We start from the raw sequence: 27,080 nt of genomic DNA on the forward strand, positions 1-27,080 counted from the left end.
ATTATCAGCCTAAGCTTAATGCTCTCTGGAGTAGAAAAGCTCCCTGCTTTAGCCAAGTCCCAAATATTTATTATTTTATCTGACTGGATTGAGCATAGGTCAGACTAAGCACACCACAGACCTGTCCACAGTAGATATCCCCAAAGCTCAGCTGTAAGAATGAACTACAGCTGCCTGTATCCACCCAAACACGTGCACCACTGGGTTCAGAGTGCTTATGGACCCACTGGCCATGTGCTGAGAATAGCAAAATATTTAAAGAAAATGGATGCAAAGAAAACCTCTCCCTTAGTTTTCGTTGTCGAGATACGTGTGTTTGCAACGAAACCTTCATAGAAACAGTTTCTTTTCTTCCCCCAGTTTTATATTCAACCAAGTAAGAGAAGTAAATTATTCTGCTTTAGCTCGGTGACAACCCTCAAGATACTGTCTTAACTCTTCATCTGGAAAGCAAATGAACAGTAATGCTGATAATTTTTAACGTGAAATACAGGGACAGAAGAGTTCAGAAGAGGTCTCTTAAAAAAGAGAAAGTAAAAACTGACAAAATGAAACAGAGTGGTAGCCTTAAGCATTTCATAACTGAGATAAAGAATAACTGTGACGAAAGAAAGCTCGTGGCAAGGAATCATGAGTTTATACTGGACTGTAAATCTATTTAAACAAAGGGCTAGAAGGACAACATCATCATCTAGATTTGTATTAGCCTGTCACAGAGCATAACATTAACTGCAAACTAGTCTCTCAACAGGCCCTAATCTACGTGTGCTCCCAATGATTCTATTTCATTGAAAACGTCAACGAAGTCATGCCTGAAATTCACCTCTGGGTTCAAGGGTTTTTTCATAACAGGAAAGACAGAATAAAATCAAAGCCTAGTTAACCAAAAACTTGAGATAATTTGAATCCCAGGAGCTGAATTCAGTTCCAGTGCCAATCTAGACATACGCACAACAGCAGTTTCCCTGCTACTGCACAAAGAACAGAAAAGCTTCTTGTAAATGTTTGGTAATTTAAAATAATGCTTATTTTAATCATATTCTTCAGTAAACTTTAAATATTACTTGGCAGGGTTTGGGGTCTTTTTTAAACTATATTTTCTGCTTCCAATTTGTTAGAGATGTTTACGGCACCTTTAACAGCATCGCTCACTTATGATTAAAATATTAGGAACAGATATAGATAAATATTCATTGTCTCTGAATATTAAACACATAAATAAATGAAAAATAGGCACCAGCTGAAGAGTGAGAAACTTAACCTGGTTTAGTGTTTGAAAATACAGAGAGATCTAATAAGAAATTACAAAAGATCAAATTTTCCAAGCTCTACCTCCAAAGCAATGCTCAGAAAAGAAAGGAGGGCGCAAGATTTTGAAGACTGAGGTTATCTTTACACACAACAAGCACTGTCAGAAAGCTTTGATGTTTTGTTCAGCTAAACCCCAAGCTTAACATCACTGAAATCTCTGCCTCGGTTTTGTTCTGAGCAACTTCTAAGAGTAGAAGGCTGATACAGAAGCTGACTGGAAATTCCATTACTAAGTCTTTAACATGAATGCAAGTTTATAGTACTTTTGGCATTGCTTCAGATGTTTGTGAGCCCCAACCATGGAAGAAAAGTGCTTATGGATGCTTTAGAAGGAAAAATATACATATATATACAGCTTGGAGGGCATAGGACTAAGTGAAATTAAGTGAACTCCACTTACTGGCATTTATCTTGTGTGTTTTATAACTCAGTGGTCATTTAGGATTCTGTCACCTAAGCATTTTTCTTTAACAACTATAAACCAGAGATGCAGATTGCTGACTCTAAGTTTAAACTGCCTAAATAAAAGGCAAAATTCACCATGTTTCTGGATGAGGGCTCAGGGTAACACTGTGTTGCCTGTTTTTTCTGCCTGATTTCCTTTGGTGGTGGAGGGGTCCTCTTGAACTGTATAATCTGAAATTACTGCATCATATCTTTCAGTACACATTGGAAGCAATATAAGTGCAAGATCTGTCAGAAGGGAATGTCCATATACTACCTTTTCTAATTCTTCCTGCTAGTAAGAGAGTCTCAGAGTGAAAACATTTGTCAGTCCAGCTCTCAGATTTGACTGAACCAAGGCCAGTCACCACCCTGTGATCAGCCTTTCAACCAAAACACAAAATGCAACAGTAAATGACAAAGATAACAAGAGTTTGAGGAATATGTATTTACACTGCCTGGGAAAACTCAGGTGCTTCATCATTCACATTTGAAACGTGGATCCTGACGGTTGCTGTCCCAGTCTTTGGCTCTTGCCCTTGATCCACAGCCATAATGATGAACTCATAAAGGTGGTTGGGTCGCTCGTAGTCCAACCGTGTTGCTGGGAAAATGGTGCCATGAGAAGTGATACCAAAGTCTTGAGTCAATGTGTAATACAGCAATTGGGCATTCTCTTTGGAATCACAGTCAGTGGCTGTCACTATTGAAAGAGAAGAGAAAGACATTGGGTAGATCAAAGTTAGTGAATTGGAAAGCTAAGTGCTGTAACTACTGCTGTAGTAGGCCTTGCCTTGGCACGTGGTGCTTGAAATCATTTATAAAAATGTGCTCTCCCCTGTGCTTTTTACTGAACTAACCCTTACCTGAAAGTAAGTCATTTAAAAATAAACAAAAGTGAAGTCCCCAGCTGAATCCGGCCACTAGATCTTGCCTTTGTCTGGTGGATTTAAAGAGCCCTGTACTATCAAGAACACATTCCCACACAGAAATGTATATTCTCATGTCCACCTGATCCACAGTGCTGACTTCAGATCACTCAAACAGATCTAAACTAAAGACGGAATATTTACATACATTATTCAACTGATGCACCTTATGTGTTTGTCAGATCCTACTCATAGCCTACAAAAATCCATGCTAGAAGCACAGTTACCAGAACAGTAACTAACTACCATTAGTACAGGATAAATCACTAAGCAGAACAGTAGGAGGTTATAAAATCCTGTTTACCATGGAAAAGCAATTTTCCTGTCGTTTAATTTCCTTTTCCCCCCTCAAGATTTAGAAAAAGTTTATGTGACGGTTAAAGACTAATACAAGGCTCTTGTACAACTGCTAAGTTGACAAAAAATTGCTTTATTGACACATTTTACAGAGCACCATCACTTAAAGCTTAAGTTATTGGTTCCACTGGGCAGAAGCAAAGTCTTTTTGTCAAGCATGCAAACAAAACCTCATATAGAACAGTTAAACTGTACATGAAGCTTTTAATGCAAGAGAGCAGAATTCCTACATTAAGCCCACAAAGGACTCTCAGAGATGGGCAGAGAATGTGAGCTGAAGTGTCCATAATTTCTGATCCAACATCACTTCCTTCCTTCAAGAAATGTAGCAAGATTGCTACTATGAGCCTGCTGCTACAATACCAACCACAACTGAAGTTCTGCTACTTCAAAATCCTACAGAGAAGATCTCTTTCCTTTGTCTCCCCCTCCCCCAAAATTATTTGGGCTGTGGCAGCAGTAAATAACTCTGACAGAATTCTACAAGGTTCCACTTGCCTTCAGAGAGCTGCAACCACCCATGCTGGGACAGGAAATTTTGGCCTCTGAACTGAATTCTAACTAGTGGGAGGAAAAAAAAAATACACACTCAGTGTAACGAATGGTTTCAGGAGTACTGACCTTGCAGAAGTGCAGTGGTCATAGGAACTGTTTCAGGAACACCGACTTTGCTGTAAATCGACTGATGAAATTCGGGGGCACAATCGTTCACATCTGTGATTACAACCAAAACCTTAATGGAGAAGAGGGGAATGTTAAACAGCAAAGTGATTCAAGGGAACAGGTTCAGTACTCTACACATATCACGTAAAAGAACTTCCCAAAAACATCCTTGAGGTCTTCAGCAGCTATAGCACATAGAACAAACCATTTTTCTTAGATTACTCTTTTCCTGCAGAGATATTACATTCCAAGATACTAGGAATTGCCAAGTCCCAGACCCTGCAGCAATGTTTTCCACTCACCCTTCATCTCCATTGGTTATTCCCAACTACTAATTTAAAGGAAAATGGACCATCTGCTTGCCAAGCACCCTTCTTCCGTTATCTTATCTTACAACACTTCTGTGATTCGTAACACTAAAAGCTCTACTGCCAAGCATATTACATTTTAGCAGTATAAATCTCCAAGACCAAGTTCTGAATTCAATTAGAGCAGCACAAATCAGATGTAAACTGATCCCCAGGGCAGTGGTCACAGCCCCAAGCCTGACAGAGTTCACGAAGCATTTGGGCAACACTCTCAGGTGTGACTCTTGGGGTGTCCTGTGCAGGCCTAAGAGTTGGACTCGATGATCCTTGCAGGTCCCTTCCAACCCAGAATGTTCTGTGGTTCTGGCAAATCAAGAAAGAAATACAATTTTGCTTCTAACATGTTTAAAAATGCTTTCTTATTCCTGTGTCACGTATGAGTCCACAGTTGCATTGTTTACACTCCAAGCAGTAAGGAGGGTGTAAATTAGCCTTTCTGGCCGTTCATCCTGCTGCACTTCAGGCTCTCTGAAGCTGCCTGGGGCATTCTGCATTACAGAGGTAGAGCTGTATTCCATCGAGCCTTACAGAGCAGATATGCACAAACTAGAGTTTCTCTCTCTCAACCGTTGAGGTTGTATCAGTGTAAAGCAGGTACCAGTTAAACTACATTTAGGCTAAATGTATTTGTAAAATCATCTCATAATCCTCTTTCAAGTCATTTTCTGCCCCTCTTCATCTTGTAGTACATTAAAGGGGCAATAGAAACTATCATCTCTGGCGTGCTACAGCCAGTATTTGTTACACTGACATGCTGCTTCCCTGGCTCTCCGTGTCTCCTAATAATTGTCTCTTGTTTCCTCTATAGTGTACACCTTATTTCCTGCAGGAGGAAGAAGCTCATACTGCATGCTTTTCCCAGCTCAGTGAATCCATGAATTCAAGCAAGTGTAATAACTATATTCAGAAATCTTTTTGCTCTCAAAGAGCTTTCTAAAATACCACAAACCATAAATTTTTAGTATCTATGAGTTTTTATTACTTTTTATTTTTACAAGTTTTACTTATTTTGATACAAAATAAGTAATTTTCTGCTGTGTCTTTGTTTTAAACTGGAACAAATCTTAAATGTCACATTGTATGAGGGTTTAGAGTAAGACAAAACCTCATGTCTGGCTTGGCTGCACCTATCTCCATGTCTTCCCAGATGAGGCTTAGGATCTGTGATGGGATAGAATACTGCTCCCCCAAAACAGCCTTTAGAGCATCTGCAAGAGTGAACTCTAAGAGTACCTCAACCAGTCTTCAACATCTATCCACAGACAGAAAGACTTCTAAAAAGGACAGCAGAACACACAGAAATGGGAGCTCCTGGTGAGTCTGTACAGAAATCAAAAGGCTGAGGGAAAATGGAATTACATGCAGGCTGCCAGAGGGGAGCACCTACCTCAGCAGCACTGCTGAACTGTTCCTCGGCCTCCTCTGCTCTGACCAAAAGCAGATACTGGTGTGGGTCACTCTCATAATCCACACTCCGAGTTAAACTGATCTCTCCTGTTGCCTGATCAATACTGAATAGACCACCAGGATTAGTGAGTAAACTGTAGCTCAGGGATTTCTTTTGATATGACACAGCAGTGACTGCAAGAAAGCTGCATTAAAAAAAAAAAATAAAAAGAGAGAACTCAAGCATATAATACAATATTCTGCGAAATATGACAAAAACTATGCATATCATAAGTGATAGTGCCACCCTGTAGGTCTGCTCTGAGCTATCCTCACTGAACTCAGTGACAGCTGTATCTAAACACCAATTCAAACATTTTGTTACACAGTAGTTCTATCACCTTGGGGTTAAACAGATAAAGACAGGATTCTTGGAAGCAGAACACAGTAAGGATTAAAAACACAGGAACAGAGGATTTAATTTTTGCTGTAGCTGAATTTGCCTGCTCTAACTTCCTTCTACAGCAGTAGAAGATGGTTTTCAGGCAGGAAGCTAAAAGATAAAGCAAGATGATAAAGATTCATTTTAATATCAGCACAGTAAGTTTGCTGCTGCAGTCATACCACCCTAAAGTTCCAACAGATAACTGCAAAAGGACAAGAGCCAGGCCCTAAGAGCGTGGGTGTTACAGCTTACACAGGACATATGGTTTTAGTTCTTGTCTGGCACTGTCTTTTTCCCACTGAAGTCCAATGTCTTTAAAGCCTTCAAGTGGAGACAACACCCACAGGATGAAGTAAAAGAAGAAATTAAAAACTAAGACATTTAAACCAGTATACTAATTCCTCAACTGTCTGTCAGCTTATCATGCAGGTTCCTTAGGAAAAAGAATTCCATCTCCCAGGAGAACCCACCACCAGGTGTGATCCTGTGACAATTACAATCAATAAGACAAAACTCATTTTGTGCAAACTCCTTTTTCACCCCTTGTATTTCCATGCTGCTGTCTTCTCACTTCCCTCAGGTGCACTACAAACAATGGGAAACATTCCTGTAGGTCATTATCTCACTGGAGTTTTGTTCTGTATTTTCCAGTGATGGGGTTTCACAGGCAGTTCCAGCCAGTGCACGACTGCATTCCTGCCACCAGGAATTCTTCTGCCCCCCTTCCAGCTCCCTGCCCTGGCTGGATGCTCATGCCATCTCTCCTCTCCTGTCAGCACTAAAAACCACAAGGCTGTGCTGGGAGAACATTTAACAACCCAACTGAAAAGCTTTGTCTGTTTTTGGCTTTGTATTCTCTCGGCTCAGCCTGCCCATGCAGCTGGAGCTGATTAGCACCACTGGCAGACCAAAGGAAGAGGGAGATTTGGTAATGCTCCTCTGCTCAGCCCCAGTTTTAAATCAGCCTGTAATTAGGAAATCCTAAACCCAGACATCCAGTGCATGACAGCAACTCTGTTCTCCTGCATATTTAGGTATCGGTCCAATTTAAACATGAGAATTTTGGGATTCTAAATGGATTTTCATGGCTATTTCTGGTCAACACACCACAGAAACCACTTTCACAGGGTGCACTTCGTATATTCAAACCTTTTCTGATGTAAAAACCACATTAAATACTTAATTCCTTTCGGATATTACCAAGCAATTTGACCAACTGACTAATCTACTATCTTAGGTGTGCAAACCTATTTCTAAATAGCTATAAAAATAGTTATAAAGAATCTAGTTATTTTTAATTCCCAAGACTGTAGGTACCTGTTAGATATTATAGTATTTTGTAGTTCTTGAATTCCTTTTATGCCTGTGCATTTTATTGTAGTTTTAAAGAAAAAACCTGTTATCTACTATTAATATTTTATCTTAACAGTCCTTGGTTATTCAGTCACTGTAAAACTAAATGTTGTAGATTGAACAGTTAAAATACAACACCACAGATAATGTAATATAAAAAAACAGCTGAATTGCCACAGAAAGAAGATATTTACTGGACAAAAGTATTTTCAATTCACGTGGAAGAACAAATATCTGCTGTAACAAAAAAAAAGTTTGTAAAAGAAGGCACTGAGTATTCAGGTGGATCTATAGGACTAACATTTTCTGTGATATTTCAATCAACACGGTTAGACAAAGGATGGAAAAATAAGATGACAACTTCTATGGCATCTTCATTTTTGCTCAGTTTGTCACTGTGATGAACACAGGAAAGCAAGTCTTCTGGTTTTTTCCAATTTTCTCTTTGAAGAAGTCGATTCTCCAAATTTGACACATAAAATCATTATGTTCTTTCACACAGGATATCTTCCTTTGTGATGTAACAGCACTAATTTGTACTCTGCATTTAGTTTGAAAATTAAGACACAACCAGCATCTTCTAATTCTTTCCATATCATTTGAAAAAGCAAGAAACCACAATTATGCAATACCACTTTTCTCTATAAAAGGATAACTAAAAAATACATCATCAAACTGTATCTTGATCACCTCTAATAAGAGAACTGAACTGCTGCTCACAGTATGTATTACAATTCACAAACAATATGAGGCTTTGGGAAGATCAAGCAGAAGTTACAACTTGGAACACAACCTCACTGCAGTGTTTTAGCTGTTACTTACGGTTCTCCTCGTGGTGTGCTCTCAGGGACATACACAAAGTATGACATGTTGGTGAACTGTGGTGGTCGAAATCCAGCAAGAACAGAAACAGAGGCTGGAGACCCTCTGCTTCCAAGTTTATCTGCTGCCAATACAGTCAGCAAATACTCCCTGTCCCTCACCAACGGCAAACCTGTTGTTTTAATCCAGCCAGAGTCCCTCTCAACTTCAAATCTGTCTTCACCACCTAAAAAGAACAGGTCCACAAGCTGCTGTTAGCAAGAACACTTTTACTTGATTAAAAAGGAGGAGAATATGGTAACAATTTCCCAGTTGGCTTTGGCTTAGGATAAGCATTCACACTGAAGTTCAAAAGTTTGTTTAGAACTTAGAAATCACTATATTCATGATATTCATGGTTACATTTCTAAATAGTATTTTATTTCTCTGGACAATTGCCACTCTTCTGTATCACAGAATCATAGAACGATTTGGGTTGGAAGGGACCTTAAAGCTCATCCAGTTCCACCCTCTGTCATGGACAGGGACACCTTCCACTAGCCCAGGTTGCTCCAAGCCCTGTCCAACCTGGCCTTGGACACTTCCAGGGATAGGGCAGCCACAGCTTCTCTGGGCAACTTGTGCCGGTGCCTGACCACCATTACAGGAAGAATTTCTTCCTAATATCCAATCTAAACCTGTGCTCTGTCAGTGTGAAGCCATTCCCCCTTGTCCTGTCACTACATGCCCTTGTAAATAGCCTCTCTCCATCTTTCTTTTATCCTCTAATACTTTGCTGTTGTTTGACCCTAAATATCCCATACCATACTGAAGTCCTGGCCAAGAGGACTTCAGTTTGCTGCTCAGATAGTTTGAACTATTACTGAAGTTTTTTTTAAGAGATATGCAAAAAAATTGCCAATGAGTCTGTCACAGCTTTACACAACCCAGACCTTCAAATCTTTGTTAGAGATGAACCAGAAGCATGACTGCTGCAAGGGATAGTAACACTAACCCTCCTCTCCACCCAACAAACTGTGCTCCTTCCCCATCCTGTCTTATCTCATAAACAGGCAGTCCCCACGGCCACCCCCCTGCCAAAGCCCTGGGGAGTACTGACTGCTCCAGTCATCATCATCCCCCAGGCAAAAAGATGGGCAGGAACCCAATTTTGCAAAGAAATCTGTCCATACCCTGAATAAAAGTTGATTTTTCTCACACCCAGAGCTGAAGGTTTATGAACCTTTTGCAGGAAGAAGGGAAGGTCTTTCACTAACAAAACTGAGGATAAAAGACAAAAACAGCCACAGTAGCAAAGCTTAATACGTGGGGAATGGGAGGGTTAAAATTTACCTTCCAAGAGAAAATATTCCACAGTTCCATGGATCCCTTCATCTGCATCCACAGCAAGCAGCTTGTACACTTCAGTACCTCCTGGAGCTTCAGGGGAAACCACAGCCAGGAAGGGGAAGGGCTCCATGGCCCAGGCGGGGACGTTGTCGTTCACGTCTGTCACAGTGAGGGACACGTGCACCAGGTACCAATCCTTCCCTAGGGGCCATGGAAACGGGAAAAATGATTAGACAGCTACTTAATGGCACTCAGAGTAACAGGAACTTCACAATATCTGAGTAATATCCTGCAATATTGTTGGCATGTAAGCCAGAAAAAGTCGGGGGTTAAGGTTCTTCTGGAATCAACAGCATCCAGACTGTGGGGAACGAATAACCAGCACACATACTGCTGAACTGCACGACTGGGGCCATCCATATGACATTCTACTAAGATCTCTCCTTAGGAAAGATCAGACATTCTTTTATTTTCAAAATTTAAATACATATTTAAATACAAATATTTTCTAAAAGTTGTTTTTTGTTTTTTTTTTAAAAAAGCATCAAATATGTTTTTATGCAAAGATTACAGCAACTCTGAATTTTGAAATCTAAATATTTGTTGCCAAAAAAATTCTAACCAATCCACGCTAAGCAGAGATTTGCCATTTTAGAAACTTCACTGAAATCTTGTTTAGTTTTCACTTCTGCTGAAGTTTAAATGCTATTAAATCCAAACAGTGAAAACCAAAAGAAAACCCAAAACTAGAATGGAACTATTCAATTTTCCAAAAATCAACAAGATAACACCCTTCAAAATTGATGAAAAATTATTTACTATACTTTTGCCATGACTAAATCAACCCAGGAAGACAGTGAAGCTCCTAAGCAAGTAATAAATATTAGGCAGGTATTGCTGAAAAGGAAGCAGAAAGGAAAGACAGGACAGTGACAGAGTATTTTTTTTTTTAACTGACAAATATTATCAGTAACATCAGGGAGTTCAGTATAAATAGAAATCAGGCCTTTTGACCAGTTTGGCTCCCAGCAGACTGACACTGCACTTGTAATAGTTTTGCTAGAGAAGCCAAGGTGAGTGTTCCTGCAATGCATATTTAATGCCTCTGGTCCCAGAAAAGTGATGCATTCACACCTTGAGTGACTCCAAAGGCAGCACAACTGCACTGACACAGCCTGGAATGTGGCCCAGGTAACAAAAGCCATCTACATTTCGAGCATGACTTATCCACAAGTTTAATAATGGATGTAAAGTCAGAGCTGATGGTGTTAATACTTAATTTCAGTGTTGATTTATTATTTATACATGCATGAAAACATAAGCACACATGCACTTATTTTCAAAACAGCTTTAGAGGAACTGAAACAACATACAAAAAGGAACATCTAAATTATCGGTTTTAATTTAAATCTAATTAATAATACAAAGCATTTAGTATTTAAGACTCTAAAGTGCTGCCAAAATATCTGATCTTGTAAACAGTGTTACCTCGCTAAGGAGGCCTATTCTCCCAGGAAGCTGTGCCACTTAGGCTGAACTGCTGTACTTGTTCTCCCTCCCTACTTCCTTAATTGCAGCATTACATCCCTCTTCAAAAAACTTCCATGTTCCAACTAAAATCCGTTCCTTTGTGTGACATGTGCATTTATTGATGTTGTCCCTTCACTCCCACAGAAGACACCATCACATCTTTCACATCAGCCTCTTGCAAGCTTCAGCTTTTCATACTTAGAATCCCCTGTCCACTGGCAAGTGGCCTATTTAGCACAGCATATCAGAATCTGCCATCTATAAACAACCACAAGGGGATTGTTGTAAACAAAACTCCTCGGTGTTGTGACAGAAAAAGTCAAATGCAAGTTTCCTAGTTTAGATTCCCGAGGCATATAATCCATCGTGACCTTTGAGTATGTTCCATTTTTACCCAGAAAATTCCTTAACAGAAAAATCAGCATTCACCCAAGATAATCACTGAAGTTCTTCGTAGTTCAACTCATAAAACTGTATTAATTCATCTGAATTTTAGAACTGTGAGTACACATCCTTTTTTTTCCTTTCTCTAAATAGCAAGAAAAACTGTAGTGACAGTAACTTACTAAATCCACAATAAATTCTTTGTAATTACACTCTGTACCCAGAATCTAAGTTCCAGGGAATACAGTATCAGTTTAAGGTAACACATATGAAAAAACAGTGTCTGCAGCAAAACCAGACCTCTAATTTATCAAATGGTAAATTACAGAAGTGATCAGTTTCCTAAAAACAAACCTTAAACATGCCTTGCACCATTGTAGAATTTGGATACATGCAAAATGACGTTTTCATGGGAAAATTCCCAGTTGCCATGTACATCCAAGTCCTACAAAGTCTTCCCGACTCCAAGTGAGACCACCTGTGTGTGTAATGTATTATTGCACTTCTGCAGACAGAAGGGTTGGGAGGCCCAGTGTGAGGATGCTCAATTCAGCTTCTGTAGCCAAATGTTCTTTGAAACAGTGCATGTGGAGCCAAAGTTCCCAAACATGAACTCCAACTGCCTTGCTACAAAACAGCACTGACACTCAGGCGATAGCACAGCAGCCCACACTGCTGTTGCACTTCCCTTGTAGTCACCCAGGTGTAATTCCCTCCAGCACTTAGACAGGCTCTGTGAACACAGCTGCTTTGCTTTCTCCTCTACAGCACAAAGAAGAAGCCAAAAAGAACTGAAAAAAACTTATTTCCCACTACTACACTAAATAAAACCAGACATGGTTCAAAGACACGTCTTAAGTCAGAATATGTGTTCCCAAAGTCCCAGGACAGTCAGTCCAAGACACCTGAAGAGACTGCAGAGGAGGGAATATGTTGGACATTGGTCTGAGTCTGAGGTTGAAATCCACCACAGCAACCCACACCAGGGTAAGTTCTTGAATAAGTGCCAAACGAGATCACTGATTGCTTGAACACTCCAAAGATCTTAATTAAAAGGTGTCCAAAAAGAATAAGTACAAAAGGGAGAAGTTAATGTCAAAATTGCCTGTCTCCTCTGAAAAGAACAGGTCTGGTGGAAGCTGCCACAAGTTTGTAAATACCCACTCTTAGCCTAGTTTGCCTGGGCATAGTGCAGGCTTAAAATAGTGAGCACTAAATTAGAAGCTGAGTTAAGAACCTTCGAAAATCTGCCCCTATAATAGCAAGACCTATCAAGGATGTGAATGCCACCTAGAAAGGTTACTGATGTTTGTCTCTCTCAAGTCTGGAAATCACTACTCTATCAACCAAAGAGCTCACTCTGTTACAAGTTCTGCTAAAGTTTTTGACATGCATGTATTCCTCTACCAAAAAACAAGTCCCAATCAAAGAATAACTGCTTTTTATTAAAGAAATAGTAATAATCCTGGATACTAATTCCATTCTTTTCACCTAATGTATAACCAGTTCACTGAAAATTAATATGCTGATACTTACAATATACTTGTAACTGAGGAAGACCACTTGTAAAGAAACTGTGCAAAAGTACATCAGGACTGAGATTAGTCCTCACATGATCTAGCAAACTTTATTGATCAGAAACTAAAAGGTTTCAGGCACATTCCTCCAACTACTTCTGTTTTAATAGTTAAGAGACCTTACTGTCATTTTTGGTATCTTGGCAAGACCAAAACTTTCAGCAGTATGTTGGTTACCTCTGAAACATGTGAATAATCTTGAGAATTTTGTTAGGATATGCAGCAGGAACTGCACTGCAGGTAATGGAAGAGACAGGCCTGGGTGCCTCTCTTGACCAGCAAACATTCCCACTGCATATCACCTTACAGATCTTATGGGTATATTATCTTCTTCCATCAACCCCAGACAATCTGATTCATAACAAAGAAGCAGTAAATAAATCATCATGATTTCGCTTTCAGATAAAGGCAGTGTGGAGGAAAATGACTGTAAGTAAGTTTTCCCTTGACTGCATACCATATATCAAAGCAAAAGCTGCAGCAGGAACACCGGACAGGGCTGTACTTCTCCACAAATGCGACCTGACAACTTGTAGAAACAACATCAGGGTGTTCAACGAAGCATGATTGGACAAGGACTTGCCAGAGGACAACGAATGTGCTGAAGAGACTGACAGCGACAATAATGTGTAATATGTGGATGTCTAGCAGGACAATGCATTAAGGATTTCAAAATACACGTTCGTGAACATGATTTTTTTTAAGCATAACTCCACATCCTAACGAGGGCAGCAAATATCTCTAAGTTTTTCCTTTTTTTGCAATTACCATGACACACACGTTACAAAATGCAGTCCCCTGGTGTTTTGTAACTGGCACAGCTGCTTGCCTACAGAATGGACCTTAAACCAGACTTAACTCATTTTTAATAAGGTAGATAAAATTAACTTTCTCCCTCATTTATGACAATTATTTGTGCTTCAAGACAGTGGATGGAAAGAAATTTTAGAGACATACATCTCTCAACAGTTAGGTATCTCAAGGTATCTTCTTCTAACAAAATATCCCCCTCTATGTATCTTGCAGATATATTATACATGTACATCAGTATACTAATAACAGTACATTATTATGCATCTGCATTCATATAATTAATAGTAGTTGATTAGTAGTATATGTTCTGTAATATTGCTACATTATGGGAGAAATAATATGTTACAATTCCACTCAAATCTTAGCAGAAACAGCTTAAAACTGATAATCCTCACTGGATTTGGGTTAAGTCCTACAAACACACAGAGAGGTTCTACTTAAATTATCTGTTCCCAATACCAGGTCCTGACAACCAGTGGAGATACCTGCCACTGTATTCAGCAGTGCAAGTCGACCACAGGCTTAATTTCCCCAAAAAGAATTTTCAAACTGTTGTGTAACACCATACCAATTAGAATTTCTTCCATATTAAATGCTAGATACATGATTTTCCAGCCAGGCACACCACAGATATCTGACACAATGTCATCCATTCAAGAGAAATCCTACTAAAAGAATGGTTCTGCTAATTAGATTGTTGGCACACACACGGATTTTGCCATTTGACAGATTTTCTTCCCTAGCTTCAAACAACAAAAAAATTTAAATTGCTTTCTCACAGATACTGAGCAAGAAGAGATAAAACTCAAAATGGCCCTTGCTGCACATAAACATGACAATAACATAACACTGGAACATCTCATGTCAAAAATCAGTATTTTTAAAAGTCATATAGAAAATACTACTTTATATTCTAAAGGGTAAAATCATCTTTTTATTTAATCACAAAGTGTTTTTCCTCCTATTTTTCTTCACTATGGAAACTAATGATAACAGTTTCTGTGAGCAGATTGCTTTTCCCATGTATTTGCAAACACCCTTTGCAGTATCAAATCTAAGCCCTGTCTACAGCTCTCTTTTCAATTTATACAAAAAACTGAAACTAAAATTATAAACTCTAGTCCAGAGCTTTCTCCTGCTTTAGCCGCTTAATTCCCTATTAGAGTCAACTTGTGTATCATCAAAAATCCTTCTTAGGGCAGCTCATCCTGAAGTCTGCTTTTTTTCCTCTCTGATATTCCCTCCAGTTGGAATTACTTCCTTTTAACTTAATATTACTGACAAAAGCTGCAGCATTGAAATTCATTCCGAATCACCAAAATCAATCTTCATAATCCACTGCTGTAACCTCATCACAGGTATCTATCTATAATTGCTTATTTTTCATGCCTATCTGTGGTTGAAAACTGATAAACAGAAGGATTTATGACTCTGAATTCCAACTACATTAGGTAAGATAATACACCAGCTGGCCCAAGTTTCTGCTCATGGGAAATATGTGATATGTCACCACTCACAATTTTCATCCTTTGGAAAAAAAAAACCAAACCAAATCAAACAAACAAACAAAAAAATACCCCCACAAGCAAAATAGTCAGTAATTTGCTGAGAAGTTTAATCATAGTAAAAAGGGGAATAAACGGTAGTAAGTCATTAAAAAAAATAGAAAATTTGAGAAAGAGTCTCTAAAATATCTTTCTCAACCTTCTAGATCCACAGAGTTAATGGAATCACTTCTCTACCAACATTCTCTGCATAAGTTACACATCAACATAATCTCCAGCAGAACCATTTCAAAGGATGTCAGAGTTTACCTCCATAGTGTCCCTGGATGTTAAGACTTCCATCATTGTGTGTTGGACCAATTTCAGCACTACACCTCTTTTAACTTTTCAATAGATGCAAAAACCACAGGCCCCCTGAGCAAAGTGATTTGGTAAAATCAGAATTACTGTTCATCCAAGAACATTCCTTCCAAGTCCACAAGGCCCATAATACAGACAGGATTTGTACAACATATAAAATCTTCCTAGGTTAAGACAAAATTCACTTTATTGCAAGGAAGTCACTTCTCCAAGAAAAAGCATGAAAACCTGTTATTTCAATGCCTTTCAGAAAAGGCACAGTGCAGATCCAGGGCAGTGTCTAATTCCAGCCTCTCCACTGGGTTCCTTTCTCCAAGTCTCCACAATGAGCACACTTTTAGCACTGAGAGGCTTTAATAAAGGCAGCAGCAAATATATAGGAGAAAACATAACATTTTATATTAACTATTCAAAGTTAGAAATCTACCCTTTGGCAAGACACAAACCACATTTGTGTAATAAAATAAACTGTTACTATTAACAGCAATCTTAATACTACTATACTGTGAAGAACACTCTTCATCCAAAAAGTTGTGAAGAATTTCTAATAAAGGGTGTCACAAGCTTGTAAAATAATTACCATCTTTTCACATCAAATTTAAGATATATAGAGAGGAACTTAGTATTAAGAATGAACAGAAAGCCCTCTCAAAATCATGAACCTCTTGGACAGTCCAAGTTAAAAACTTGTCAAAACTGAAGAACATACTGGAAATTACAAGAAATAAGCACGTTTCTTGTAATCAGAAACAACCACTCCAGGTTTTTGACAAGTTCTTTATGGCTTTACTGAATCCAGGTTTATCTGAAAAAAATTCTTTTGTTGGTGTTCACCACTAATTTTCCAGGAAAGGGTTTCAACAACCAGTAACATGAACCAGTTCCTCCAACCTGGGATTGCAGCTGGGTTATAAAAATTCATTGGGCTGCACACAGACACTGCAAACTAATAAATCCTGTCATTTCATACAGCAACTAGGAACAAAAATATTCTCCCACCTACCAACCATGTTACTCCAGGGGTGGCAGGAAGGAGGAGAAGGATTTAATACTTAATCATTCAGTTAACAGCAACTTTTGAAGGTTACACTGGTTAAACCAAGCCTTGAAAATCATGCGTGCTGAAACAGTCCAACTGCAATTTCAAATACTGTAGGTCAGAGTCGCCTCTAAACCCATCTCTTTTCACCATGTCAAATTACAAAAGATGCTGTCAATCTGTGAAATCCAACGTATTCTCAGACTTCTGATTGCATTAGGATTATATGACTGTCTTTTCTCTCAAAAATCCAATGGATAATTCTGTAAGACGAGACTTGAAAAATAAAATCCTTATATTCATTAAAAATGTAGGCTTCTCTGCATCAGTGTAATTGATAAAACTGACAATGCCAGACATTCTGATTTAAAACATCTGACAATAGAGACTATGTAGTTGACTGAACATGTCTCTACAATTGTGGACAAACATTATACGTTCCTTGAATGTACTGAGGGCAGAGGTATTATATTATCATGATTAAGCAATAATGGGTGAGAAGCTAGGTTGCTCCTGGCATTTTCAGGTCATTTCAATTTATTTTTAAAAGAAGATTACGAGAGTGTTAAAAGTCTTGCAAGCCTTGAGGTTAATACTGGTATTACATACTGCTCTACATCTACCAGCAAATTTAAGTATTCAAGCTGGTATTTTTGGTTTTGTGTTGGTTTTTTTTGATTAAGTTTCTCCAATTTCTAAGACTTTTTCTCTAAATAGACAAATATTCTTTGAAAACTCGGGGGGGGGTGTTGCTATTTGTTTGGGTTACTGCAAGTGAAATATTTTGGGGTTGCTTGAGAGGATGTTGCTGTTTTGAAGTGGCTTTGCAAATATCATACTGTAGTATTTTAAAACCTCACTCTATCATATGTCTTCACGTAAAATACCTACTGACTTAAAGTTTGGGAAGATACATTTTCAGAAAAAAACATCTTAAAGCCCTAAGCCTCTAGCTGCAATCAGGAGAAATCTCTTTTCCCATTTTCAGACCATAACATGAGATAGAAGCTACCGGTTATTGTACCCAGTCCTACTGTATATCCTTCAAAAAAAATAGGACAATTATGCACAAACATTTCTCTACTGCCATTTCTGAAAATTCCTGAGGTATATGATGGGCTACTTTTAAGTGCAGTAGTTTGCTCATTCATAAAACATAAACCTTCTAAAGATATAACTTTGATGGGCTCAAGCTGGGGACAGCCCACATTTCCTCCTAATATGCCTCATCTTTTCTGCAGATAGAATAATGACAGTCTGGCATGTCTCTGCTCCTTACCATCATATGGCTTTTAAAATAGAAGTTAAAGCAAACCAGAAAACAAAAATAAAGAAAGCATCAGAGGAGCTCAATGATCATGGCAGAGTGGTTCTTAACATGGTTATCACCTTAATGTATTTTAATTGGTAATTTATGTTATCAGAGACTTCCCAGTGTGGCATCCATCTGCTGGGAGTGGCAGACAGAAAAACCAAGCATGCCCAGGTAATGAAATAATAATCACAACAGACATCCTTAAATAACAAAGCATGTGTCTTAATAAATGACTGTTGATTGCCAAAAAGCATTATCATAAGAAGAGATCCTGGCTAAAGCAGTAGCAGCTACTGGGCCACTGTAAGATGGGAAATTCTCTTGAAATTTTTCCTTAGAATTTCTTGGGGAAAATCTAAAGAGAGAAAAAAAAAGGATAAAAATGCCACTACAATCAGTAGCCTCACCAGCAGAGCCTGCTGTAATTCCTTGGATCATTATGGAATCACAGAATGGTTTGGGTTGGAAGGGACCTTGAAGGTCATCTCATTCCAACCCCCCTTGCCATGGGAAGGGACACCTTCCACTACACCAGGTTGTTCCAAACCCCTTCCAAGCTGGCCTGTATGTTCTATAATTTATTAGTTCTGTCAGATTATCAAATTTGTGCTGAAGTTTAGTTAGATCTTGTTCATTTCTTTTGCAGAAACTGAATGCTTGAGATGATAAACAGCCAGAAGATCTAACCAGCTCTGGTGTTCGAGCAGTCTCACAAAGGTATTTTTAATCTGACTGCCTGCAGTAGAAAGCAGATCATTTCAAAAATTCAGACTGATCAAACAACAACACAGTGCTCTAGAGCTTCCCCAGACATTCCTTTCTACCACAAATCAGTAACATTCCAAGCCTGTAAACACCCATAGCTGTCCCAAATGCACCTACAATGTACATTCTCTTTTGACTTAATAGCACGAAACCCACTGCAGTTTAATGAAACCCATCTGCTGGATAATAGATGATGATTTCAACTTGAGCTCAGCTTGATGTGTAACTGTTAATATGGCTGTAATTCACAGAAGAGGTAGTAAGAATTGTAAAAGGCAAAACATCATCCAGAAGCTACCTAATTCTTAGGGATGATCCCCCCAGAATCAATACAGCTAGTAAGGGACTAAGGCCTCAGATAAAATTAAAACAGATGATCCTTGACTTCCAAGCATGAAATCCTTCAAGGTTGAATATATTACTAAACTTGGTATCTCCACCCTCTACGTCAATTTAAACAGGAAAAATATACTTAAAATGTAACTAAGTGCTGTTAACCGTTGGAAGGCCCTTGGTGAATCCTCTGATAAGAAAAAATGAGTGACAGGAGATTACAAAGCTAATGCCCATGGATCAAGTAAGGTCAAGGGAGCTTGAGACGACAGAGGATTAGAGAGACGGGATCTTTCATGCACTGCCCCCAAGCACTAATGGAATAATAATGGCTCCTTCTCAAATTAAAAGCTACCTCTACATTAAAATATTAATGTGTACGACAGTCTAAGAAATTTTACCTTCTGTTCACTGGGTACAAACTTAAAACAGCATTATGCTTTTGCTAAGAATGAACTGTGTTCCCATAAATTAAATGGGATGAAATCTGAAATGCCACAAAAAACATGAGCACAACCATTGGTCCTTGGAGGCTGAAGAATATAAACCAGGGCTGAGTGATCACTGGGGTCACTCAAGGAATCTCCTCCTCAAGGACCATGTGCCAAAAAACACATTCATGAAGTTAAGCCCTGAAATTTTGGAATTCTGCTTAACATCTTGTGGCTCAAACTCACGTATGAGGTTTTCTTGGTGTTTCTCTTTGGTTTGGGGTTGTGAAGTTTGTGTTTCAGTTTCTTTTAGTTAAAAAGTTTGTTAGTTATGAAAAATGTAAATATTGTCAGGCCATATTTCAATTTCAAAGGAGTGTTTTCATCTCTCAGGACTGATTTTTTTCTGTCCAATGGCAAGGCAGAGCCTCAGAAACTTCCAGTGTCTGAAGGGGCTACAGGGAATCTGGACAGGGACTCTTGATCAGGAACAGTAAGGACAGTTATGGGTAATGTGTACAAATTGAAGGAGGGGAAATTTAGGTTGGATATTAGGAAGAAATTCTTTACTGTGAGGGTGGTGAGACACTGGCACGGGTTGCCCAGGGAGGCTGTGGATGCTCCAACCCCGGCAGTGTTCAAAGTCAGGCTGGATAAGGCCTTGAGCAACCTGTTCTAGTGGAAGGTGTCCCTGCCCATGGCAGAGGGGATTGGTACTAGATGATCTTTATGGGCCATTCCAAACCCTTAACATTCTGTGGTTGAAGCTCTCACAGCTGTCAACATACAGAGAATGTTTAACACAAAGGCACACACATATCAGTGCTGAAACTGCAAAATCTAACTGCCAAGGGGCAGCAAGGACAGGCTGGGCTGCTCTGCAGGGTATGGTGAAAGAAGAGTCAAGGGACCTCACTGGCGCTGAGCAGGTCCTGAGACTGGTCACCAGACAAATCCACAGGGATCAGTGGAGCAGGGAGCCAAGTGAGCAAGGCAGTGTTGGAGCAGGGGAGGCACAGCCAGGCACAGAGCACAGCCCTGGGCAGCCCAGGGAAGGACAGTAGCTCAAGCACAGCTCCTGGGACGTGGGGCAGAGGCCACAGACACTGCTGGTGACACCCACCTGTCTGATCCCAGCAGTGTCAGAGCTGGCTTTGAACCCAGGCAGCCAAACCCAGGGAGCTCCAGAACGTGTCACTGCACTCCAGGACCTGACAATCCTGCTGGAACAGCCCTAATCTGACAGGGAACATCCTAGCAAGTCTGTGAAAACTATCAGGCTTGACTGATTTGTGATCTCTATTTCTTTAAACTGACTTCAGCCTAGTTTTAAAGCTTCCTGCTAAGAATTCATGCAAGGAACTCACCTTAATTTTAAAATCCAGCAAAGGTACTATCTCCTCTCTCTTATCCAGGCCCCAAAATTGTTACTCCTCCAATCCACATCATTAAAAAGGCACTTAGCAGTAGAGGTCCAGATTATCTTCTTGCCACTTGCTAGTAACTACTTACTGCCCCCAGAAAACATAAAAACTATAGTAAAACTAAGTCTACACAGTATCAAATAACCACAAAGTGAATAGAGTTAGTAACATACGATTTCCTCTACAGAGTGCAGTTAATTTTACTGTAGCAGTAAAATACACACGATTATTTGTTTTTTCAAAGAAAAAATAAATTTTAAAAAAGGATTGTTTTTGGCATCTACATTAAAAAACAAAATCACAACATTTATAACTAAATTATGTCCCATCACAAAGTAACTACAGCATGTAGCTGCACTGGTGATGACAATAATAACAGTAATCTGTCCACATCAGTACCATTAATTTTAGAGCTCAACTGCAGCTTTGCCAGAAACCCAACTCTGCATGTTGAAGAGTTGTTCATACTGCAAATGCCCATCAAAGCTATCTCTGACATAGGAAAATGTGTATCAGCACCAAACCTATGGTCTTCTACTAAAAAATTCTCCAGATACTGAGGAGTGAGCCTGTTCCTTTGGTGGTTACTTGCCAAGCCAAGTGCAGTGAGCTCAGATACACTCACACCTTCCACAAGGTCCAACTCAGTGAGAAAACCCTTTTCATGAACATGTGGAAGATCATGTGGATATTGAGACACTGAAGGTCTGGTTGCATCTGGAACAGTATTTGCTTCTATGGAACACCAGCCTTGGACATGCTGCTGTGTTGATTATCCCACACAGAATTCAGAGGAAGTAAACAGAAAAGTATTTCAAATTCTATTTTAGCTCAAGCAGAAAAAAGAAACAAACATACAGCCTGTTACATACCCTTCGTACTCCTCTGAAGAAAATTTCAGGAACAGGACATCTCCTACACAGTCCCCTTTATGAACTGAAGAGTAGGGGCTGTCACATAAATGAGGAAAAAATACTACTGAATGTTGCCTTGTTGCCATATACCAATCTTCTTGTTACTATTTTGGGAATGCTCCATGGGAGGGGGGCAGAAATCATTTATTCTTCCTAGCAATGCATTAGGACCACTTGTGGCACAATGCTTTTAAGCATTCTTTACTACTTTAGGTAATGAAGTGCACATTACAAATGAATCACGATAAACTACATTGAAAAGATAAAGGGAAAGAGGGTAGACCCTATATGCTAAAGCTTTTAAACATCTTGTCTTATCCTTGATATCATTGCCTGGGTTGAAGAAGAGACTAATGACAGAATTAATTACTGGTTAATTTTCAGTTCTCAGTTACCAGGTGGCAAGAGTTAGGGGAAAGTGGAAAAAAAATTAAAGAAATTAATACAACTTTATACCATTTGAACATAAATTGACATCTGACACCATAAGGTCTAATATTAGAGAACTGCAGCTGCTGGAATGTTTATGGTTACATACAATGTAAAGTAAGTGAACACAAATGTCAAAAGCAAAGTAAAACAACTGGAAAAAAAATCTGAACTTGAATGTTTACTCACAAGAAAATTTAGAGTAACCATCTCTGCATTTTAATTCACCCTGAGAACTCACTTCTGTAAATACTTTGTGTTTTCTCTTGGAGCTTTTGCTATATACTATATCTTCCTTATTTCAGACTATTAAAACATGTAGTTGTGCTAGTCATCTTTCTCTCTCTCCTATCCCATCCTTTTGGTTATCTTTTCTCAAATTACTGCAGTTTGAATAGCAAGAATGGAAAGAGACACAACTTGCTAGATCTGTTTGAAAGTATTATGTTAAATGTATTTTAACTCCTACAAAACGAGAATGTAAGCACTCTGCAACTTCAGTTTTAAAGTTCTCAATTCATTATTAACCTTTAACTGATGAAAACAATAGTATTAATAAAGGTGTATTTTGAATTTACTCTCCTTTAAACCAAGAAACTGAAAATCACCAGTATCTAAGGCATATCATTTGTACTGCCCACAATTAATTGCTCTCTACCTAACCTGAGTCAGAACCTAGTTCTACATATTTCTTAGAGATTTATTCTCTTACTAGTACATACTACTTAACAGTAATGTGTCAGGCTAGTGGAAAATACTCCAAAGGTGAAAAAATCCCCCTGAATTTAAGTCAGAAGTTGTTTTGGATTATTTTTAACTGCAGAATTGCTTTGGAAATGAAACTCAGGTGTGACAACCTTTGTTCCAGGCAATCTCAGACTTCTATATTCAGACTAGACAAGAGCCAAAACAATCACAAAGGTGAGAGTAGCAGTAACCGCGGGCTACCACTTTTCTAACATCATCATCTTGATCCTGACAGAGGGAGCTGCGACGCTGACACCTGAGCTACCTGACAGAGTAGGTGAACATCCCAGCAGCACACTCAGATTGACCCGATGGATTTTGTCACTGCCTTGGATTAATGACATCCCCCTTGGCAGGTAGCCTTGCTCGGGATTGAGTAGCGAGCATAGAGCAGGGAAAGCACTTGTGTTTTGGAAATTGGTCTATCAACCTCTTGGTCTGCAGCCAAAGCTCAAGCTGGAACACAGCACAAAGCCAGTGCGAGTGACTGACATCAACACAGCGACAGGCACAACAAAACCCAAGAGAGAAACAGAGGAGGATCTGAGAGTTGCTCCTCAGGACCTGAGTGAAAGGAGTTGCTGCTGCAGCCTCCTGCAGAGGGGGAAGTATCCATGTCACTGAAACTGTCAGCACTAATTAGAACCCTGCAGGCATCCTCAGGGATTTAACAGACACCAAGGAATAAACTGCCTCTCACTCCTGTGGGCTGCCCCTCAGTCAGAAAACAGGCGAGATAAGGGAAAGGATCGCGTGGGAAGCTTTTCATCTCTCCCGCCTGCGCTGCTCTGTGGCTGAGGGAAATCACTCCAAGCAGCTGCAGTGCTGAGAAGTTAATCGTTTCCACAACCACTAGAAGTCACATAACGCCAAACCCTTCCTAAACCTTTCCAAGATGAAATCAGGCCAAACAACTTATTTTCTGCTGATACGATTTTCTCTAGAATACTCATCCTGGGCAATCTTCAGAACATTGCTACAATCACAAGGAACATGAAAATAACAAGACACGTGGTGAACATGCACAGACATCCACCATTCAGTAAATTAAAAATATGCTTAAATTACGCTGTATTTTCATAGGTGAAAAATATTTGCAAAGGTGGCAATTAAAAACTCAAAAAGGATTTTTGAAAGCAAAAGATGCGATCAGTAAATGAAATGAACTACTCTGCTTGAGTAAGAGCCTGCGAATGATGACAATTTAAGTCACAAACGTGCCATTTTAATAGTGCACACTGGACTTCTCGATTTTTTTTTTTTTAAAAAGCAGCCACATAACTGCAAATGCTCCATAGTTGTACAAACCCATCTTATAGTTGTGAGTCAAACACACAACTTTAACAGTGACTCAAAAGCGAGTGGCTTCAGCTGCATGCTTCAAGTGAGGCATTTACAGGACGAGAACTATAGGGAACATTTTAATAGCAAACACCTGTATGGAAGAAGTGTGGTGTATCTAACATGCTGTGCCTTGACATACAGGTCAAGGCACAGCATGTGGGTCCCTTCCAACTCATAATACTCTGTGAACTATTACATATTTTCCATGCCACTCATTAATGACTGAGAATATTAACCGGTGAAACGCTTAAACTCTGCTAAACATCCTAGTGCTCCACGCATTGCCACCGAGCTCTACAGTCCACGCTCCCTAAGCCATGAAACGTTTCTTGTCACCTCCAGTGCTTTGATATCAACAATTCACAGATTCAAAAGACCAAAACTACATTTTGCAACATAACAGCACGTGACACCTGACGCTAGACCAGCGTTAGGTGCTGCTTGTCACCTGGGGACAAAAGCTGATGGGACAAGACCACTACTCCGAGTAAGTCGCAACTTCCCTCGCGGCCGCAGCCGCCCGTGCCCGCGGCACCCCCGCGTCCCCCGCCCGCCCCGCACGCACCTCTGCGCTCCTGGACGCGCACCACGATGTCCCAGGCGGCCGCCGCCTCCCTGTCCAGGGCCGCGCTCAGCACCACCTCGCCGCTCTCCCGCTCCACGCGCACCGGCGACTCCTCGACGGGCGGCGACAGCAGCTCGAACCAGGCGGCGGCGAAGCGCGCCGGGGCCAGCGTGGCCAGGCGGGTGCCCGGGCGGGCGTCCTCGGGCAGGGCGAGCGCCAGGGGCGCGGCGGGCGGCAGCGCGGCCCGGCGGCGGCGGGGCGGGGGCGGCGGGAGGCGCTTGGGCTGCGGCAGCACCTCCAGCTCCAGGGGCTCGCTGAGCAGCGCGGGCCGCCCGCGGTCCCGCGCGTAGAGGCGCAGCGGGATGGGCGCCCGCAGGTGGAGCAGGGAGCGCACCAGCACCACGCGCCCGCTGCGCGGCACCACGAAGAAGTGCGCGCTGCGCGGGAGGGCGAAGTAGCGCAGCTCCGCGTTGGCGCCCGCGTCCGCGTCCTCGGCCCGCGCCTGCCACACCTGCGACTTGAGCGCCAGCGTCTCCTCCACGCGGAGCTGCGCGGGGCCCGGCCCCACGAAGCGCGGCGCGTTGTCGTTGTCGTCCAGGACGCGCACGGTGAGCGCGGCCAGCTCGGCGGGCGCGGCGCCGCGGGGCGCGCAGCGCTTGCAGCACAGCGCCAGGCGCAGCGAGTACAGCGCCCGCGCCTCGCGGTCCAGCGGCCGCCGGGTGCGCAGCCACACGCGGGCCGTGCGCGCGTCCAGCGCCGCCTGGAAGTGCGAGTGCCCCTCGCCCAGCAGCTGCAGGTGCCAGCGGCGCCCCTGCACCTTGGCGCACCAGGGCTCGGGCCCCAGCCGCGTCAGCGGGATGCTCAGCCCGCGCACACGCGTGCCCGCCGGCCGGTTCTCCGCCACCTGCCCGTCGAAGGCGGGTGTCCTGCGCGGGGCGGCGCGGGCGGCGGCCGGAGCCCCGCACAGCAGAGCCCCGCACAGCAGCAGGCAGCAGCCGGCGGTGCCCAGCGCGCCCATCGCGGCTCGCAGTGCGCGGCGCTCCCGCGGCGAGTGGGCGGGCGGGGAGGGGCCGCGGGGCAGGGCCGCGCCCGGGGGGCAGCCGGGGCCGCGCCCGCCCCCGCCCTGACTCCTCCCGGCCGGGTTAGGGTGTCCCCGCCGGCCGAACTGTCCCAGTTACCCTGCTGATGGAATAATCTCCTCCGGCCCCCCACCTTCCCCAGGAGCCAAGTTCTTCGTCCGCTCACGCCGGGTGATGTCCTGCAGTCTGTCACGTGCGTCAAACAGGCTCCCCCAGCGCTCTGAAAACATTTTATTGTTGATTTCTTGATAGCTACCTGTTCTTGATGGCTACCTGAGAGCCGGTTTTGCTCTCAGCTTGTACCTGAGCCTAAAGTCACATCCTTGGTCACAATTAATCAGCTCTCTAATGCCTCCCGATTTACGAAGGAAAAAAAATTCTAGGTGAAATGTAGCTTAGCTAGAGAATGTTTCTGGTTATATAAATAGCAAGAAACATAATCCAACATTTATTCAACTCTGTTGGATTTTCAACATAAGCAAAACTAAAAAAACAGTAAAGCTAAATTTCACCATTAAAGTTAACTGGCTACATAAATCAGCTCTGTTGCAGAAAAAGTTACTAGATTCTAGATTTGATACTAGATACTAGATTTGAAGTTCCTCTTCAAAACAAAACTGTGCTTTCAAGAATAAAGTCAAACACAGTATAAAATGGAATTAGTTATTTTTATGTAGTACACGAATAATTTAAGATTAGGAATAATTCTGAGATAAAAGAACGGCAAAAAAAATTTAAAAATACTCCATATTCATCACATTACTCAAATTTCATGAGACTGAATAATGTTTAGTTTTCTTATGAACCAAACAGTGCATCTTCCTTATTCACAGTCCCACCCAAGACTGTGAAAAAGTTCATAAACACAGTATTGTACCTTTCTGTAAGTCTTTTAGAGAATCTGGTTGCCTTTTTGGGGATGTGACAGTCCAGTATCAAGTAGGAAGACTATGGGAGACTCAGAATTAAAAGTCCAAGTGCTCCACTATTGCCAGTGGGGAGTGACCTTCTCTATTTCATCCTGCAAGTAATTAAGGAGATACCAATCATCAGCTTCACACATTAATATATTCTCTCCATTTATGCCTCATATTGAAATCCGTGTATAAAAGCAGCCTC

General features: G+C 41.2%; 1 protein-coding gene across 1 annotated transcript in view; it reads right to left on the reverse strand.

Annotated features, from left to right (window-relative positions):
• Positions 1-25,907, reverse strand: part of LOC135422196 (neural-cadherin-like) — a 62,301-nt gene extending 36,394 nt beyond the window's left edge. The window contains exons 1-6 of the mRNA XM_064671240.1: positions 24,883-25,907; positions 9,411-9,608; positions 8,079-8,304; positions 5,460-5,664; positions 3,663-3,774; positions 2,209-2,458 (exon numbers count right to left, since the gene is read on the reverse strand). Of these exons, the coding sequence (XP_064527310.1) occupies positions 2,209-2,458; positions 3,663-3,774; positions 5,460-5,664; positions 8,079-8,304; positions 9,411-9,608; positions 24,883-25,900 (2,009 nt within the window). The 5' untranslated portion in view covers positions 25,901-25,907. The remainder of the gene's footprint in view (positions 1-2,208; positions 2,459-3,662; positions 3,775-5,459; positions 5,665-8,078; positions 8,305-9,410; positions 9,609-24,882) is intronic.
• Positions 25,908-27,080: the final 1,173 nt, after the last annotated feature.

This window comes from Pseudopipra pipra, chromosome 14, assembly GCF_036250125.1.
Source record: "Pseudopipra pipra isolate bDixPip1 chromosome 14, bDixPip1.hap1, whole genome shotgun sequence".
In the NCBI taxonomy this organism is placed as follows: domain Eukaryota; kingdom Metazoa; phylum Chordata; class Aves; order Passeriformes; family Pipridae; genus Pseudopipra; species Pseudopipra pipra.